The sequence below is a fragment of the Miniopterus natalensis genome, chromosome 2 (genome assembly GCF_054644295.1).
Source record: "Miniopterus natalensis isolate mMinNat1 chromosome 2, mMinNat1.hap1, whole genome shotgun sequence".
Taxonomy (NCBI): domain Eukaryota; kingdom Metazoa; phylum Chordata; class Mammalia; order Chiroptera; family Miniopteridae; genus Miniopterus; species Miniopterus natalensis.
In genome coordinates, this window is record NC_142082.1 from 181,392,230 (window position 1) to 181,411,389 (window position 19,160).

Genomic DNA, 19,160 nt, shown 5'->3' on the forward strand with positions numbered 1-19,160 from the left:
GTGACAAAAACTCAGTGCCAGAGATGTCAGAGTTTTGGCTTAGTGAAGCCACCTCCAGGGGGAAATGAGCCCCAGGAGGAAGGAAATGTGCCACAGTAGGCGGGTCCTACCCTAGGCCCACTCTTGCCCCAATCAGGACTGTGCCCTAGAGCAGGTGTGTGACCTGGGATAGCCCTGGTCCCTCTGTGGGCCTCGGTGTTCCCCCTGGAAAGGGAGGATGAGGCCATGTGCAGTGGGATGAGCCCCCTCCAGGCCCTGCTCCTGTAGCTCTCACATTCTGGGCATCTGAGTTTCCTGAGGCAAGCCGGAGAATTCATGCTGAGAGCTGCCCGGCCTGGGCACCACATGTCCAGGCGTGGTCTTGGAGGAGGTTCCAGGTGGCCCGTGGGCTGGCCCAGCACTCGGATGAGGGAGCTAGGTGGGTTCTGGGCAAGACTGGCACCCGGCATTCTTGGGTGACATGGGGGGCATACTTACTGCAAGGGGACTCCTGCTACTGCCCACTCCAGGGAGCTTGCGTGGAGGGAAGTCCCAGGGGAACTTCTGGAGAGAGGCTTTCCCTGCCCCTGGGCCTCTGTTCCCTCCCACTTCCCTGGGACACAAGTGTCAGGGAGCGGAGCCCAGAGTACATGTGGGGATGGAGGTGTAGGGGAGGAGGAAGGGCTTTGCCCTGTTTCCCAGCTGAGGTGGGACCGACCCCTGGGCTTCTGACCACCTGCTTGGCTCCCGGCAATGGATGAGAGGCCTTGTCCTGGGCGCTGGGGGATATTTGGAGGCCAGTGCAGACTTGAAGGTCGGGCATTACATGTTTTCTTTCCCTTTAGCATAATTATTTTTGCTTATACAAGCAAAACGTATTTATTCTAGGAAAATACAAACATAAAAAGAAACCAAACCACCCAGAGACAGCCTCTCCGGCACCCCTTTGAAATGGTTTACAGATCTCATAACTCGGTGTAAGCCTAGCCCGGGCTCCTCCCACCCTCCGCGCCCCAGAAAGCAAAGGGGACGGAGCTCCAGGAGGCTCCTCCCTCCCCCCTCCCCCTCCCGGGCCCCTGGTGGCCTGTCCTGCTTCCTTCTCCTGGGGCCAGCCGGCCTCTCGGCCTGTGCGGAGGGAGGGCCTGGGGCCTGCAGGGGAGGGCTCGCTCCCTGCCCGGGGCTCCTGCCTCCTTCCCTCCCTGGGACACGAGCCCCATGTGCAGGAAGGAGACCTGAGGAACACCGAGCCTCTGAGGGCGTCCACCCTCCACATCCTCCTGGCTCTTGGAGAAACTCTCCAGCCATTTCCCAAACTCCAGGAAGTCAGCAGCCAGGGTGGTGGGAGGAGCTGGGGTTTGGGGGGTGTCTGTTCAGGGCTGGGCCGGGGGCCACAGGCCAGGAAGTGATGAAGGGAGGGCAGCTAACGTGTGTCCAGGCAGTGTTCTAGACACATCGTGTGATCACCCCATAGAGACCCCGCGGCCCCGCATGGTGGGCGCTCCTGGCCAAGCCCAGAGGGTGAGCCCATTTCCTCAGGAACCATAGGCCGCTCCACCTCTGCGTGGGGCTGGCGTGCTCCAGGCAGACCCCGTGGGCAGCAGGAGCCTGAAGTGCACAGGCCACTGTGTCCAGGGTTAGGCCGGGCCTGGTGTAGACGGGTGCTGCCTCCTTGGAGACCCTCAAGTGTGACCTGAGGCGCTCACCCTGCCCTCTGCTTGCTTTTCAGAGCCCTGCCCGAGACACAACCCACTGGACCCAGCACCCCACACACTGGTGCAGCCCATCTCTGCCATGCTGGCCTCCGACCCCAGCAGCTGCCCCCACTGCCAGCACAAAGTGGGCCACCGGCCCTCGGGCCTGGGCAGCACCGACTCGGGCCGGGAAGGCTCGGGCTCGGGCTCGGGGGGCTCCGGTGGCGGAGAGGGTGAGGCCGGCGGGGATGGGGCCCGCAGCAGCGAGGACGGGGCCTCCTCGGGGCTGGAGAAAGATGAGGAGGAGCAGGCGGACGGGGCCGCCCGGCTGTGCGGGGACCTGTGGAGGGAGACGCGGGCAAAGCTGCGAGGCATCGTGGACAGCAAGTACTTCAACCGGGGCATCATGATGGCCATCCTCGTCAACACTGTCAGCATGGGCATTGAGCACCACGAGCAGGCCAGTGGGGGCGGGCACGGGGGGCTGGGCCGCCAAACACCCGCGCGTGTCTGCCGCCCCCACTGACTGGGGCCTAATGCCCAGCGCAGGGCCACGCACAGCGGAGAGGGAGCTCAGGGTGCCTGCGGAATGGGTGGCTGAGTGAACGAGCAAAGCGGTCCTCGGGCTGGCCCACTTGGGGCAGGAATGAGTGAGATCCGGGTCCTTTCCCCTTCAGCAGCTCAGCATGGACCCCAAGTCACCCGCAGCGCATCCCCCCATGAGCTCTCCACGTGAGCCCTCCTGCCCATTCTTCCCAGGGCAGCTGGAGTGATGTTCCCAGAGGCCAGGCTCTCCTCTGCCCACAACCTTCTGCAGCTCCCATTGCCCTTGGCACAAAACACAGACCTTTCCACTGCAGTCACTTCTCCTCGTGCTCTGCCCACAACATACTTTCAGCTAATGGAGCGTCCTCCTGTCCCTGATGCCCCCACTCACTCCACCCTCTGCACAGCCCCACGGCACTGAGGGTGGCCCTGTGGTTGCCCTGCAAAGGCTGTCACCCATCTCCCTCCTTGGCCAACCCTGGGTTTCTTCTGTCCTCAGCTCCAGTGCGTGGGGTGCAGGAGGTTTTGCCTGAGTTGAATGATGTGTTCCAGGCCCCTTAGGCCATTGGGGGTAAGCTGGGGTTTGGAGGTGAGAGGAGTTGAGAGAAGGGGTCCCCAAGGGGGAGTAGCCCATGGAAGAGAGGATGGCTTCCAGGAAGTGGCAGGAATATGGTGGGTCGAGGAGACTATGTGAAGGGACGCAGGATGGAGGGCTGGGGGGGTAGCCTAGATATCCCAAGTCTATAGGTCACACCCAGGTGACAGCCTGGATGACAACTCTGGCCCTGGCTCTATTTGGAAAAACACCATTTTCTGGCTCCCGGTGTCCCCCAGCCCATTAGGTGACCCCAGCTCCAGGAGGCCACTTCACGCGGCAGCTGGCAACCATAGGCCCAGGGAAGGGATGTCACTGGCCCAAGGTCCCACGGCCAGGCCCTGCAGCGTTTAGGATTTGGATGCTCCCTTTGCTTCCCTGCTGCCCTCTTTCTGCAGAGGCCCCACCTGCCTGCTGTGCCCTGCGGTGGGCCACACTCTCATTTCCCTCTTCATTAGTTCGCCAAGAGTGGGCCCCATTCAATTTACTTAAATGCGGCCCCTGGGGCTGCCGTGACACTCTGTTCAGAGCTGCTAGTTTGCCAGCCATTCTGGCTTAATTAAAAAGGTCTCTGGGGAGGGCTGGGGAAGGCTTTCTGCAGGGGAAAGCTGGTAAGACAGGCAGCCTGGAACCCTTCGCCTGCGGTCCAGCCTGTGGCCTTTGCCTGGCCCAGGCCTGCAGGAGGCCAGTGTTCCTGGGGAAGGCCCCACAGGGAACAGGAGCTGTGGGAGTGCTGTCTCTGGTGGGGCAGCACCAAGGAGATCTGTCACAGAGCCTGGGGACCGTCCCTGCCAGTGGCTTGTTGGAACCAGCTGCAAAAGCAGTTCTCTAATACTGAGGAATTTTGCAAGGCCATTGTTAAAAACAGTTGGTAGCTTGAAATTGGCCATGCTGGAAGTATTTACACCACGGAAGTTGGCATATCTACAATCAGGGTTATTCTTCAGAGGCCTGTTTGCCAGTGTACTACTACTACTGGTCCTGTCTTCTCAGCTGCCCCCTCCAGGACAACACAGCAGCTGCAGCAGGTCTGTTCTCTGGGTCTGGTCTCTCACTCTACCTATTAGCCCCAACCTCAGGCTGGGCCATGATCCCTGACCAAGCCTCCACAGGGTCTTCCTGCCTGGCCTGTTCCCCCTCACTTGTGCTATATCCTGCCCAAGCAAGCTTTCTAGCCTCAAATATAGTGGAACGTCTTCTTTCTGGCATTGCAGGCACCCTCTTGGGCCCCCACCAGGCTGGGAGTCGCTGTTCTCACTGGCTAGTCTCCTGCCCCTTCATAGGGTCCACCCCGTTTTCTTTATGAAGCAGGTGTCCTAGTTTTGTGCCCTTTCCCTTATAGGGGTTGGCTCCCATTAACTGAGCACCTACCAAGTGCCAGGCCCTGAGCCTGTGTGGTATGCTGAATCCTCACAACCTCGTCACAGAGTGGCTGGGAGGGTGAAATGCATTAAGAAATCTGGCACATAGCAGGTGCTCAGTAGTTAGGAATTATTTTCGAATCTTTTCTTGGAGCCTTACACCACCACTTTTGGGGTGAGTTTACCATCTGCTGTCTGGGGTCTCAAAAACTTTCTTAAAGAAAAAGTGAGGGGCAGGGAGAATTTTAAAAATGCCCTTTTTAAAGCAGCTCCGAGTGACAGCCATTGTTTGGCAGAGCTCTGCGCGGGGCAAGCTTGTGGGCTGCTGGTATTTTTGCTTCCTCTCCCCTGACTCCTAGACATTGCTCAGTGGGAAAGATCCACCCGGGTTTATTTTCAGCTGCCCTGTCTGAGAGGCGCCTGCAGAGAGAGGTGGCCCAGGGCCTCAAGGAGGCAGGGAGAGAAGGGGAGAGGCAGGAAGAGAAAGCAGGTGAGCACAGCCCCGCTCCTGCAGGGGAGGGGTGACTTTGAGGGGAGGCATTCCGGGGCCCCGCAATGCTGCGGCTGCCCACTCTGCTGGCAGGGAGCTTGGTGTGGCCACCACACAGTGGCAGGTGGTGAAGGGGGCAGAGCCTGGGCACTACTTCCCAACTCCATCTGTAAAATGGGGGCCACCACTTTGCTCTGGTCACGGTGCTCAAATGAGAGGTGAGATCACAGGTACCAGTGGCCTTTAGGTGGTCACTGCATCACCAGGTTCCTCATGGCCGCAGATGCTGTTCCTTCAGGGACTGGCCTGGGAGAGTAACAGATTAAAGGGAGCGTCAGCCAGGTAGGAGCCTGCTCGTGACCCACGAGGTGGTCAGATGGTGCCAAAGTCTACCTACCCCCCATCCTGGGAGGAGAGTGGGCCCAGACTGTCCATAACTCAGGCTGTGTGACAAGCAGGTGGGTGGGGTCAGCTTGGGCACCAGATCCTCCATCATAACCTGCTGTCATGTTTGGTCACATCTCTTTCCTGAGTGATCCTCACAGCAGCCCTGGGGGGTAGGCAGAATGGGTGTCTTATCCTCACTGGGCAGATGGGGAAACTGAGGCTCAGAGAGGTCGGATGGCTTGCCCCATGTGACATGGAGAGCAGCTTTTGGAGCTGGGATTCTGAGGTTGAATTGGAGGTTCCACAAAGCAGACAGGAGGTAAGATGGGGAGACACTGCACCTGGGAGAAATGTATGTCTCCACTTCTCCCTCTCCCAGCGGCCACCTGTCCAAGCCAGTGACCCCTCCTGAGCTGGGCAAGACTGTCCTGGAGTTGGAGGATGGTCACCAAGTTAGACAACAAAAAACAGAGGGTGGGGCTGAATAGGCAGCAAGGCAGGGACACAGGGAGCCTCCTGGGGCAGGGGTGACCCAGGCTGGGGTATGCCCACTGGCCCCAGCACCCAGGGGACTGCCTTTGAGGCCTCCAGGTCAGTGGGTGGGTTAAAGCCGACTTAGTTCTCCCTTCAGCAGCCCCCAAGTCACTGCTGACACAGGTCTCAGGTGTCCCTGGGAAGATGAGGTTGAGGTGACTTAGTGCCTGACATTCCAGCTCTGCAGTGGCTCAGGAGAGAGAGACACCAAATGGGCTACAGTCAGGGAAGGCTTCCTGGAGTCAGTGATACTGGAGATGGATCTTGAAGGATGACTAGGATTTCATCAGTGAGACAGGGGAGGGACAGCAACAGGGACCAGGAGCACAGGCGTCCACCCAAAGGACCCCGAGTCCTCGGGAAGATGTGCGCACAGGGCAGGGCAGACAGCCCAGGAGGCTGGAGAGCTGTCCATCCATGAAGGGCCTTGAGGCTGACTTTATCCTTAGGGCAGTGGGAACCATGAAGGCTTGTAAGCAGGGCAGCGACACATTTGCTCTGAGCTGGACCCGCGAGTCAGAAAACTGGGACAGGTGTAGGTGCCTGGGCCATGGGGAGGGATGTGGGCCGCAGGGAGGAGACCTGGGTTCGAGATCCGATTCTTCCACTGGCTGGCTGTAGCCCTGGGCAGCCACTCTTCTCTCTGAGCCTCAGGTTTCCTGTCTGTAAAACGGGGATACCATAGGGTAATGCTTGAGGCTTAGGTGAGGTAATTCATGGGAAGTGCTTAGCACCACCTGGCACATGGGAGATATTAACACCAACTGATACTAACTTACCATGGGGATGGCGCTGGGCTTGAGGGTTCCTGGGGGTAGTTTAGACTCCTGCCCAGCTGGTCGTCCCTTATCTACCCCTGCAGAAATGGCCAGAAACTGGGCTGTCTGGTGCGTCCCAAGCCTGGCATTGGCAGGGATGAGCTGGCCCTGCCTCTGCCCCTCTCCCTCTGCTTCTGGACCCACCTCCAGGTTGCAGCCCCTCACCTGCCCTCTACTCTGTTGCCTCTGGCTTAACCTGTTTTTCTGCCCTTTGGCATCTCTTCCACTGGGTGGTCTTTGCATCTCCAGCCACTTCTCCACAGCCTCTGTCAGCCTGTCTGCCCTGCCTGCTCTCTCTCACTATCTGGCTCTGACTGATTCCCACAGTATCATGATCTTGGTCCATTATATTTTGATCTGTGTTTTTCTGTCTTGTCTCTGCACTCTCTCACTCCCCATGCCTGTAAGTGTCTGTCTGTCTGTCTGTCTCTCTCTCTGCCCACCTCTCTCATGGCTGCCTGTTTCTCTACACATACCACACTTGGTCTCACTCACTGTGTCTATATTCGTCTATCTGTCTGTCTCTCCCCCTCACTGTTTCCCAGGAAAATGCTTGCAGGAGTGATAGAGGGTCCATTAGAAAAAGATTAACAGGTGTGCACTTGACTGAGAAACAGCTGTTGCCAGGAAGGAGGGAAGCGAGAGGGTGACCTTCCCGGGAGAGCGCGGGCTCTGCCATCAGTTGCGGGCGGAGCGCGTGTGCGTGTGCACAGTGCGTGGGGCTCAGAGCGGGTGATGTGCGATTATGGACTGTCAACAGCCGCATTTTTCATCTCCCGAATGTCGGATGTCGCTGGCCGACGGGGAAATTGGTGGCTCCGAACAGCATCTGGGCTCTGACTTAGCCCCGAAGGCCGGGCCCAGCCCCCCCCCAGTGAGGGCCCCCCTCAGCGTCCCCCTCCCTCTTTGGGACCATTTTGTGAGTCAAATGTAATTACGGGCGGGAGTGAGGCTTTCTCCTTTCTCTGGGCTGGAGAGCAGCTGGCCGCTTTATTACATTTCCCAGGCACCAGGCGGGAAGCGGATGCTTTGTTTTTTTTTTCTTTTTTCTTTTTTCCTCTCCTTTTAACCCAAGTGGAATTGAAACCAGGCCCCTTAGGTGCCCAGTGGCCAGGGAGAGGGGCTGGGCTGGGGGTGGGTGGTGCTGATGGACGGCAGCTCTTGCACGTCCCGCCTTGACCCTGGTTGTTCCTTTGGCCCCCACACCTTCTCTTCTCGCTGTCACCCGCCCCCTCCCAGCTTTGAGGTCTTTGCAGAGACGTCACTTCCTCCGGGAAGTCACTCCTTACTCCACTATCACTGTTTCCCAAACCACCCTCAGCTTTCCCGTTTCTAGCACCCACACTGGCTTGTTAGTTTACTTGGGTGTTGGGCTTTGCCACCAGAGCCCGCGCTTCCTGGGGGCAGAGGCAGTGTCCTGACCCGTCCACACCGGCCACCCTGGGTAGCACACGGCGAGGCTCCGGGCCTGGGGAACACATGCGCTAGTGAGTGAGTGAAGGAGGGAATGCATGAGTTCAGGCGGGTCTCGGGGTGTGAGAGGAGAGCAGTTTGGAGTCTGACTTGGCTCAGTGCCTGGCGTGGCCACATCCTTGCTGGGCGACTCTGAGCAAGTCCGTTCACGTCTCATCGATAAAATGGTCTGCCTTCCATTTTTGCTCTGCATCGTGTGACTTCAGACCAGCCTCTGAGCCTCAGTTTCCTCATCTGTAAAATGGGTATTGTAATTCCTCCCTCAATGTGCAGCAATAGCACCATTTCCAAATTTGTGGAAGGTCAGCCCCAGAGGGTCCCACCATCTTAGTGGACCTCTCAGGACCCGGGGCAGCAGGATTGCAAGGTCCTCAAGGCCATGGTGTAAAGGGTAGTTGGAGCTCCTGCAAGGACACTGACCTGCCAGGCCACGCAGCCAGGGTGGCAGAGCCAGGCCTTGCCGCCTCCCTGGGGATCCTAGAGCCGATGAACTCCCATAGGGGACCCATGGCTGCCTTCTACCTGACCGAGTTCCTGTCCCGCCCCTCACGCCCCACAGCCCGAGGAGCTGACCAACGTCCTGGAGATCTGCAACGTGGTCTTCACCAGCATGTTTGCCCTGGAGATGCTCCTGAAGCTGGCCGCCTTTGGGCTCTTCGACTACCTGCGCAACCCCTACAACATCTTCGACAGCATCATTGTCATCATCAGGTGCCCCCTGCCCCCCATCCCAGGCTGTGGGCCCAGGGGCAGAGCGAGGGAAGAGGGGGTTGACCCAGCCTGTAATGAAGTACATGAGATCAAAGGAAACCCAATTACACTGAAATACAGTTAACGAACATATTTAAAAATTTGTGGTTTCGCCACCTACGTGCTTCTGGATTAATGCATTAAATAGCGAGATCTAGCAGCCAGTCTGACTACCATTATCCCAAAGAAGGGATGAGCATACACTGTATTCAAAAATGTCTGCATCAGCCACGATGCAGATGTAAAAACAGTGATTTCCATTAACCACGAGGTCATAGAAACTGCTAATTCCCCATATTTTGTTGTTCCCTCTCATAATCAAAAGAATGTTAAATCTCAAAAAGAGCTCAGTGACCTTCGTGGACCTCCCGAATTCTATCCATAGACATACTGGGGGAGGGGTCCATGGACTCCAGGTTAAGAGCCCCCAACTTAGGGTGCCCTCGAGCAGCAGCAGGTGAAACCTTATTGGTTGGGTGAGTGAGTGAGTGAATGAATGGAACTCCCCATCTCTTCCTCTGCCCTGCCCCCTCCCTGCCTCCCGCTGACCCACCTGCCTCTCCCCTCCCGCCCCCCCTCCCTGCGCAGCATCTGGGAGATTGTGGGGCAGGCTGATGGCGGGCTGTCGGTGCTGCGGACCTTCCGGCTGCTGCGGGTGCTGAAGCTGGTGCGCTTCATGCCCGCACTGCGGCGCCAGCTGGTGGTGCTCATGAAGACCATGGACAACGTGGCCACCTTCTGCATGCTGCTCATGCTGTTCATCTTCATCTTCAGGTGAGCCTTGCTCACCGGGGACCACACCTGCCAGGGCTGTAAGCGGGAGCACCAGTTCTCGAGGCCACACCCTGGACCTGGGTGTTGAATCCTGCCACCGTCCCTTAATCCCGGGTGGCTCTGGGCGAGTACTTCCCCTTTGAGCTTCAGTGTTCACTTCTGTAAAATGGGACCAGTGTGGCCCCTCCCATCTTACTGGGTTGTGTCCGAGTGACACAAAGTGAAAGGGCAAGAGCTTGGCCTGTGTGAGCCCTCAGCTCCCTCCATCCCTCCCCAGCATTCTCGGGATGCACATCTTTGGCTGCAAATTCAGCCTCCGCACAGACTCGGGAGATACGATCCCCGACAGAAAGAACTTCGACTCCCTGCTGTGGGCCATCGTCACGGTGTTCCAGGTAAGCACACGTCCCCATGTGTCAGGGGAAGGCGATTCACCCAGGATCTCTTTTCGTTGGTGCCCCCAGCCTCGGAGAATCCAGAGAAGAGCGCGGCCTGACAGGGAGGCCCCTCAACTCCGGCTCAGCGGGCAGGCTGTGGGAGCTGGACCGCTGCCCGGTGCCCATCCCTGCCCCTCCATTCCCGCCCTGAGCTGAGGCTCCAGGCACTTCAGGAGTCCTCCCTGAGATAGTTCCTCCCCCGTAACATGGACATGGTTGAATAAGTGTGTACACACAGTGTGGTGGGGGCAAGAGGAGCAAGGGGGGAAAGGGTGGGCTTGTGCTGGGGGCACAGGTGGGTGGCATGAGCAGGACAGAGGATGGGTATGGGAGCAGCTAGGAGGGAGTGCTGTTCAGTGGGGAGTGAATGTCAGCGCAGGAGTGCGTGACACAGGTTTGAGGATATGGGCAAGCTGGGGCAGCAGGCTGTGTGTGTGTGTGTGTGTGAGCGTGTGAGCGAGAACCTGAGGCTCTGCCAGGCGGGCACGCCCCCAGCTAGAGGCATGATGCTCGAGGTCCCTGGCTGTGCCCGAGCGCCCGTGAGAGGATGCGGCAGGTGTGCACGGGCTGCTGTTGGCCCATAGCTGCACCACCCAGAGGGGTCCCTCTACCCCTGGGCTGGCTGGGGGCCTGAGGGTACTCTTGTACTGAGCGCTGTGCTCCTCCCCCCGCAGATCCTCACCCAGGAGGACTGGAACGTTGTCCTCTACAATGGCATGGCCTCTACCTCCCCCTGGGCCTCCCTCTACTTTGTTGCCCTCATGACCTTCGGCAACTATGTGCTCTTCAACCTGCTGGTGGCCATCCTGGTGGAAGGCTTCCAGGCGGAGGTGACTTGACCCTGGTGAAGGGGTCACCAGGGGCGTGTAGGAGACTGGGTGAGGGGAGGGTGTCTGAATGGGGAAGGGCTTCAATTCAAACGTCTAGCAGGCAAATCTCCAGAGAAGGGGATTGCCAATGAAATAGTGAGCTTCCCATCATAGGGGGCATGCAAATAGAGGCAGCATCTGGGTCCCTGCGTCTCCCCCAAGGGCAGAAGACTAGGCCTCTCCATCTCTGAGATTCTCCAGTCCCTGCGACCTGGGGTCCAGGCTGTGCCTCCTCCATCCTTCCTCGGAGGCTTCAGGGAGCTTGCATCGCAGATGTGGGTTTGTGGGCTAGGTCCTTAGTAGCTTCTCACTTCCCTTTCCTGAGCCCCAGTTTCCGCATTTGTTAGTGGGGGTAAAAACACCCATTGAAAAGTTCTCGAGGGAGGGAAGGGCTGAGCTGACTTGTGTTCCAATGTGAGGGACGGTCCCCCAGGGTGACGCCAATCGCTCCTACTCGGAGGAGGACCAGAGTTTATCCAACGCGGAGGAGTTTGAGAAGCTCCAAGAGGGCCTGGACAGCGGTGGAGGTAAACAGACCTCCACTTGTCCCCTAGGGGGCCAGCACCCTTCCCCAGAGATCCAGGTGGGCAAAGGGCACAGCCTCCGGTTTTCCCTCAAGCCCAGGCTCTGTGACTGCTAATTTCTGTGGTTTGTTGTTTACATTCATAATGGAAAGAAATGCTAAATCTCAAAAAGTCAGTGACCTTCATGACCCTCCTGAATTCTAGCCACAAGGTTACCACAGCCCTCCCTCACCCCTCCACACAGTGTGGCCTGTTGGGAAGAGCCTTGGGCCTCAGGACGCCTGGGTTTTGGTCCTGATTGACACCACTGGGCAGCTTACAGCAAACCTCCCCAACCCAAGCTGTGCCCTTGGTAGCTTGGCTGGATGGTCTCTGCCTTGCTTTTCCACAGCTGGCATGGCAGTAAAGTTCTCATGCTGGGTGAAGCTCGGTGGTTGCCCTGAACACAGAAGGCAAGGGTTTCACTTATCCAAAATTAAGCTGAGAGCCCTGCAGGCAGCGCAGAGGGGAGGTACATGTGATGGGGTCCAACCTAGAAGACTTCCTGGTGGAGGAGGTCTCCCCAGAAAAACTCTCCATTTCTGTTATCGTCCATGTCTCTATCTCACGGCTTCTTTTGCTCTTGTTCTGGCTTTCTGTCTGCCCTCCCTCTGTTTCCACCTCACCCCTCCAGATCCCAAGCTCTACCCAATTCCTCTGACCCCCAATGGGCACCTGGACCTCAGTCTTCCCCTGGGTGGACATCTGGGCCCCACTGGGACTGTGGCACCTGCCCGCCTGTCGCTGCAGCCGGACCCTATGCTGGTGGCCCTGGGCTCCCGCAAGAGCAGTGTCATGTCACTGGGGAGGGTGAGCTACGACCAGCGCTCCCTGGTGAGTCCTTGTGGGGTGCTCTGGATAGCTACTTCCTGCTGGGTGTGTGCTGAGGAACCCTGGCTGCCTGCCAGTCCAGCTTCAGGATGGTACCCAGATTGTCCAGCTGGAACCAGGCAGGGATTGTCTCCCTTGCATTTCTGGGTTCCCAGTGCCAGAGTGCAACTAGGCACTCAGGAATGAATGAATGAATGAATGAATGAATGAATGAATGAATGATGAATGAGGCCAGTGGATCTGGTGGAGAATGGGGCTTTTATCTTGGCACCAATGTGTAGGGTAAAGAGCTGGGCTTGGGGAGGTCAGGCAGATGGGAGCTTGAATCTGGCCTCTGACACTTTCAAGCCATGTGACCACGAGGAAGTTACAGGCCTCTCTGAGCCTCAGTTTCCTACCTGTAAAGAGGAGAGTGGCCCTAACTCGCTGTACCTTCCTCAAAGGAAACGAGGTGGCGGGAGGAGATGAAATCACACTATGGACACACTCACATGTCCATGGGTGTGGATGGAGTGAGAGGCTGGGTGGGGAGAGGACCCCTGGAGTCTAGGTGGTTCTGCCACCCACTGGCCAGGCCAGGGACCCTTTTAGGGCCTCAGCGGGCTGGAGGCTGTCTTCAGTCACAAGTGTGGGTGTGTGTGGCTTCCTCCCAGTCCAGCACCCGGAGCTCCTACTATGGGCCGTGGGGCCGCAGCGGGGCCTGGGCCAGCCGCCGCTCCAGCTGGAACAGCCTCAAGCACAAGCCACCGTGTGCAGAGCACGAGTCCCTGCTCTCCGCGGAGCGCGGTGGTGGCAGCGGTGGCGGGGCCAGGGCCTGCGAGGGCGCTGGGGACGAAGGGCCGCCGCGGGCTGTGCCCCTGCACATCCAGCACGCCCACCACGCACATCATGGTCCCCACCCGATGCACCGGCACCACCACCACCGCCGGACACTGTCCCTCGACACCAGAGACTCGGTGGACCTGGCTGAGCTGGGGCCCGCGGTGGGTCCCCACCCCCGGGCGGCCTGGAGGACAGTGGGCATGGTCCCCGGGCACGAGGACTGCAATGGCAGGATGCCCAGCATCGCCAAGGAGGTCTTCACCGAGATGGGCGACCGCCAGGACGACGGGGACGACGAGGGGGAGGTGGACTACGTGAGTTGTCCTGCGGAGTGGCCAGGCTGGGGCGAGGAGGAGGTCCGCTGGACGGGAGGAGGGGCCCCCGGAGCCGGGCTAGAGTGGGGGGGCCCGACGGGACTGACGGGACAGCCCCAGGGGCGTGGCCGGTCCTGGGCTTCGGGTGGTACCCGAGTTGGGCCTCCCCTGGGAGAGAAGCCCTCCTGCCCCCTGTGTGGGGTAAGCGTTCTGGTCCCCCTGGGAGAGTTCGGTCACCCAGACGCCCCAGCACACTGGGAGGGAGTGGCAGAGATGGGCAGCTCTGGGCAGTGCTGACCAGCCCGCGCCCCCACTTTCCTTGCCAGACTCTGTGTTTCCGAGTGCGCAAGATGATTGACGTCTACAAGCCTGACTGGTGCGAGGTCCGCGAGAACTGGTCTGTCTACCTCTTCTCCCCCGAGAACAGGTGGGGAGACCAGGCTTGGGGTGAGGTTAGACTGGGGGGGGGGTGAATGGGTCTGGGAGGGAGAGAGTACTACAGAGCCAGGCAGGGCCATTGGGGGTGGTGCCCCTGTACCTCAGAGGGCCCTCCTGCCCCTGTGCTAGAGAGGCTGCAGGGCAGGGGGAATGTTTAAATGGGGATATTTGCCTAAGCCATCCCTGTGCTGGGCACCAGGCTGGACAGATCCTCAAGGAGCCTGGGGTGCTCCCATCTGGAGGGGGCATCAGAAGGCTTCCTGCAGGAGGAGGCCTTTATAGTATTCTGCAGGGAAAGGGTTGTGAACAGGTGGAGGCTGGTTCAGGTGGAGGGAGCAGCCTGAGGGAAGGTCTGGGGCAGAAGCTTAGGGCATCAGGCACTGTGTGTCTGTGCAGCTGGAGGGCAGGGATCAGGGATTTGGGCCAGTGTTTGGAAAGCCTTGAGTGCCAGGGCAAGGGGGGTGCCCTTCAGCCTGTGGCTGTAGGAGTTGCCGTGGGTGTGTGGTCGGGGAGGCAGCTCGGGTGGGCACCCTGAGCAGGTGTAAAGTTGCCACTTGTTACGAAAGGTCAGCTTCCCAGGCCACCCTTAAGCTTAGGCCCTTTACCTTCCTTCTGGCTGAGGTGAGGGGCAAACCGACTCTCATGGCCCTTGCCCACTGTGCTCAGGTTCCGCGTCCTGTGCCAGACCATCATTGCCCACAAACTCTTTGACTATGTCGTCCTGGCCTTCATTTTTCTCAACTGCATCACCATCGCCCTGGAGCGGCCCCAGATTGAGGCTGGCAGCACCGTGAGTGGCTGGGGCCCTCGAGCAGGGCAAGGGATGGGCAGAGGGGCAAGCCACTGGGGCCTGCTATGGGACATGGTTCAGGGCCAAGGGGGCTAGGAGAGCTCAGCAAGGTGGATATCAATACTGTGTAGGAAGGTGTGGCCAGGAGTTTGTCTCTGGAAGGGGGACACCTCCTTGGACTGTGAAATGGCAGCCTCCCCTGGATGCCCCTTGGCCAAAGGCACAGGTGGCCTGGCAGTTCTGGGAGCCCCAGGCCCATGGTTTCTCCTGGCTCTTTCAGGAACGCATATTCCTCACCGTGTCCAACTACATCTTCACAGCCATCTTCGTGGGCGAGATGACATTAAAGGTAGCCCCTGTCTTCACCTGGGACTTCTCCCCCCCCCCCCCCCGAGGAGGGTAAGGGTGTTGGCCCTGGCCCAGCCCTCCCTCAGCCTGTCACTCACCTGCCCATTGGCAACATTCCACAGGGGACCCAAAGACCAGCCTCCGATTGGTACCAGTACTGGGCTACTGGGACCCAAGGGGTGGGGTCAGCCACATCCCTGCTCTCCAGGAGGTCACAACCAGCCAGAAAGGCTAATGCACGGAGACATTTACAGTGTCACGGAGGTCCCTGCTGAGGCGTAGGTGTAGGGGAAGAATTCCCTCTGCTTCCCAGAGCGCGTGGCTTTGAACTGGGTTTGCCAGATGTGCAGGGAGAGCACATTGGAACAGGCCGTGGGCCTACGTTGCTGGGAGCAGCACCATGCACCCAGACCATCTGGTCCCCACCCACTGTCCACTTTCTGAGTGGGCAGCCGGGCATGTGACCCCTGCCCACCCTCTGGCTCCATTCCACCCCACCTGCTTGACTCTCGCCTTGACCCACCTCTTTGGTGGAGGCTGACTGACCCCGCCTATCACCCTGCCCCCAGGTGGTCTCTCTGGGTCTGTACTTCGGGGAGCAGGCGTACCTGCGCAGCAGCTGGAACGTGCTGGATGGCTTTCTAGTCTTCGTGTCCATCATTGACATCGTGGTTTCCCTGGCTTCCGCCGGCGGAGCCAAGATCTTGGGGGTCCTCCGGGTCCTGCGGCTCTTGCGCACCCTACGACCCCTGCGGTGAGGACTCCTCCATGTTTGGAGAAGCTCCTGGGGTCTAAGTGGACCACTCCTGCCCTCCCTACCCAGTCAGTTTTCTGCTAGCATGTGCCAAGCACTAGCTGAGCGGGGCCAGGCACCAGGCCTGGAGGGTGTGTGTGTGTTTGTGTGTGTGTACATGCGCCTGCTGGAAGACCAGGGCTGAAAGTGGCTCCCAGGACAGCTGCCCCCTGTCTGTATAGCTCTGGGTGGCTCACAGCTGTCTCTGGGCCTCAGTCTCTACATGAAGGTGTGTGGACCCCAAGGGGACGGGGTGAAGGCACAGTGCCCTGCTGTGCATACCACCACCCTGGTGCCTCTGGGATGACTGGGGCTGTCTCCTGACCTGGCTGAGGGCTAACAGGGCCGTTGGTCCCTCCCTGGCTGCAGTGTCATCAGTCGGGCGCCTGGCCTGAAGCTGGTGGTAGAGACGCTCATCTCCTCCCTGAAGCCCATTGGCAACATTGTCCTCATCTGCTGTGCCTTCTTCATCATCTTCGGCATCTTGGGGGTGCAGGTGAGGGGTGACCAGACTGGGCAGGCGGTGGGGTTGGCTCCAAGGTTGGAGAAGAGGTTCCTCGCTCCCACACGGCTCCCCGACCCTGTGCTGGCTGACCTGGGGGCTCTCTCTTCCCTGGGGATATGCAGACATCTTTCTCCCGGGGGGTCCCTGCCTGGATCTCCAGTGCAGGTACTGGGGTCTGATCTTGGGTGTGTGGAAAACCCAGGAATCAGACAAGCCAAGGTGTGAAAGTTGGCTCTGCCGCTTCTAAACCTCAAGTGACTTTGAGAAGATTACCTGTCCCCCCAGGCCTCAGTTTCCTCATCTGTGAGATGGGACGAGAGTAGCTCCACTTCATGTTGGGGGACTTGGGGAGATGGCGTGGTTGAGTGCTTGGCCCTGACTGTGCACAGAAGAGGTGTCCCTCTTCTGATTTACGCCTCACCCCCATCCCCGGGAGCACTGGCAAGACAGTCACTCACCCTGTGTCCCTTCCTCCCAGCTCTTCAAGGGCAAGTTCTACCACTGTCTGGGTGTAGACACCCGAAACATCACCAACCGTTCTGACTGCATGGCCGCCAACTACCGCTGGGTCCATCATAAGTACAACTTCGACAACCTGGGCCAGGTGAGCTCTGCCCACCTACCCCTTCCTTATCTGATCACCCCAGTCGGTGGCTCTTCAATGCCAACAGCTTGGGATTATAGACCAGTGTCCAATCCTGCCTTACCAGGACTCACCCTGTGACTTCTCCTTTCCAGAACCTCATTTCCTGGCCCAGGGCCCTGGGCTACAACAAACGAGCAGTGTGGTGGAAGCACGGGATGGGGGAGGTGTCCAGAGTAGGGTGTGTGACTGCCAGGCAATCTCTGCTGGTCCGGGACCCTGTCTGAACCCATCACCTCTGTACCCTCCTCTCCCTGTGTCTTCCAGGCCCTGATGTCCCTCTTTGTCTTGGCCTCCAAGGATGGCTGGGTGAACATCATGTACAATGGACTGGATGCTGTCGCTGTGGACCAGCAGGTTGGTGTGGCTGGGGCCAGGTCAGTGGGGCAACGGGGAAGGGACACGGTGGTTTTGGGGTCCAGTGGTCTGAAACTGGTGTTAGCAAGACCCACAGCCCCAGCTCAGCCGCGGCCCACCCCTCACCACCCTGGCTTGAGTCCACCAGTAGGGCCACCCCTTGGGTAGCGAAAGTCATTGTTCCATTTGCTTCAACCAAGCCCCCTGCTCTGTGGGGACAGCTCTTCAAGCTGGTTCCTGCCTGGAGGGGTGCAGAGCCTTGTGGGTGGAGAGGGGCTGAGTCGGCTGACAGGGACAGCAGGTGCAGGCTGGAGGCAAGAGAGTGACGAATTCAGGGAGGCCTGAGATGAGGCTCCGGAGTAGAAAGTGAGAGGAGAATGGCAGGAGGTGTGGAGGAGGCAAGCAGGGCTGGATGGTCCGGGCATGGCAAGGGCTGGAGTTTATCTGAGGGCAGTGGGAGTCAGTGAAGGTGTCATAGCAAGGGAGTGACAGCATCGAGTTTGCTTGTGCGAGCTGCTGTGGGCTGCCGGGTGCGGGTGGATTTGAGGGTGGGGTGGGTGGAAGAGGGTCTGGGGGAGGTTGGGCCTGAGAGGCGGCCTGAGCTCTTGCTCCCAAGATCCCTGAGAGCAGGGGTCCCATCTGGGGCTAGGCAGGGAATGAGAGCACTCGGAGGCATCTTCCTCCACTTCTTAGTCTGTCCGCCCCTCCTGCCCACCATCCCAGCCACACACACGTAGACTCACACGGACTCCATGAGGAATGTGCTTTCCCTCGGCTGGCTGCCTGTTTCTGGATGGATGGATGGGTGGGTGGGTGGGTGGGTGATGGGTGGGCAGATGAGTAAGTGGGGGATGGACGAGGGGAAGGGGACAGGTAGATCCGTGTCGGGGGCAAGAGCTGGAGCGGGGAAGGGGAGGGCTGTCTTTGCTGAGCACCTTGCTTGCGCCAGGCCAGGGCGGGCGCTTCCTACCCGCTCCCTTCAAGCCTCAGGGCCCCCAGGAGGCAGGCGCCGTTGGGGCCCCAGCGCCCGGGGCTCCGCGCGGTGCCCCAGCTGGCCCGCGGGCGCGCCAGCCCGCCTCAGCCCTCTGGCTCCCTGCAGCCCGTGCCCAACCACAACCCCTGGATGCTGCTCTACTTCATCTCCTTCCTGCTCATCGTCAGCTTCTTCGTGCTCAACATGTTCGTGGGCGTGGTGGTGGAGAACTTCCACAAGTGCCGGCAGCACCAGGAGGCCGAGGAGGCCCGGCGGCGCGAGGAGAAGCGGCTGCGGCGCCTGGAGAAGAAGCGCCGCAGTGCGTGGGTGACGCCGCGGGCGGGAGCCACCCAGCCCGGGGCCTCCCCTGCCCTCTCACTGACCCCGGGCGCAGGGGCCGAGGCCTGGGCCCCACACCAGCCTCTGGGCACCCGTGTCCCTGGCCCGCCCCTTCCCCCAGTGTCGGCTTGTCTGGGTTCCCTGAGCCCTGTACGGGCCCACCTGGAGTCTGATGGCGCCACCAATGCCAGCCAGGTGTCCCAGCCCAGGCAGAGGGCAAAGGCAGAGCCCGGATGCCCGACCCTGAGCTGTGGGACCCCTGTTCTCTCCCCAGCAGACCAGGAGCCCCTGCTGTGGGCACTTTGGGGTAGATAGGGAGAATCAGTGTCCTGGTCTTTGCCACCCACCCCGACATCTTACCCATTTCCCTTGTGGCCCCCGGGCTGGGTGGAGGGGACCTAACTCTGACTCCCAGGACTGGGTGGACTGACATGCCTCCTCCCTGCTTCCTCTCCCCTCTGCCTCTACTTCCACCTGTTCTGTTCCCTCCTTGGCCATCCTCTGTGGTCTGTGCCACTCCCCTGTGCACCTCCTGCAGAGGCCCAGCGGCTGCCCTACTATGCCACTTACTGTCCCACCCGGCTGCTCATCCACTCCATGTGCACCAGCCACTACCTGGACATCTTCATCACCTTCATCATCTGCCTCAATGTGGTCACCATGTCCCTGGAGCACTACAACCAGCCAACGGTGAGCCCAGTCCTGCCCCTGGCCGAGGTTCCACGGGGAGCAGGGCCTCA

The 19,160-nt window shown here is 59.6% G+C and overlaps 1 protein-coding gene across 1 annotated transcript in view; it reads left to right on the plus strand.

The window, feature by feature from the left end:
- CACNA1I (calcium voltage-gated channel subunit alpha1 I) overlaps positions 1–19,160 on the plus strand; it is an 80,422-nt gene that overhangs the window by 50,429 nt on the left and 10,833 nt on the right. The window contains exons 9-26 of the mRNA XM_087814005.1: positions 1,706–2,134; positions 2,435–2,439; positions 8,434–8,585; positions 9,213–9,398; positions 9,676–9,793; positions 10,510–10,665; positions 11,138–11,231; positions 11,902–12,101; positions 12,752–13,234; positions 13,561–13,661; positions 14,339–14,462; positions 14,743–14,811; positions 15,380–15,564; positions 15,973–16,099; positions 16,587–16,712; positions 17,019–17,108; positions 18,208–18,400; positions 18,959–19,110. Coding sequence (XP_087670131.1) covers positions 1,706–2,134; positions 2,435–2,439; positions 8,434–8,585; positions 9,213–9,398; positions 9,676–9,793; positions 10,510–10,665; positions 11,138–11,231; positions 11,902–12,101; positions 12,752–13,234; positions 13,561–13,661; positions 14,339–14,462; positions 14,743–14,811; positions 15,380–15,564; positions 15,973–16,099; positions 16,587–16,712; positions 17,019–17,108; positions 18,208–18,400; positions 18,959–19,110 — 2,990 coding nt within the window. The remainder of the gene's footprint in view (positions 1–1,705; positions 2,135–2,434; positions 2,440–8,433; positions 8,586–9,212; positions 9,399–9,675; positions 9,794–10,509; positions 10,666–11,137; positions 11,232–11,901; positions 12,102–12,751; positions 13,235–13,560; positions 13,662–14,338; positions 14,463–14,742; positions 14,812–15,379; positions 15,565–15,972; positions 16,100–16,586; positions 16,713–17,018; positions 17,109–18,207; positions 18,401–18,958; positions 19,111–19,160) is intronic.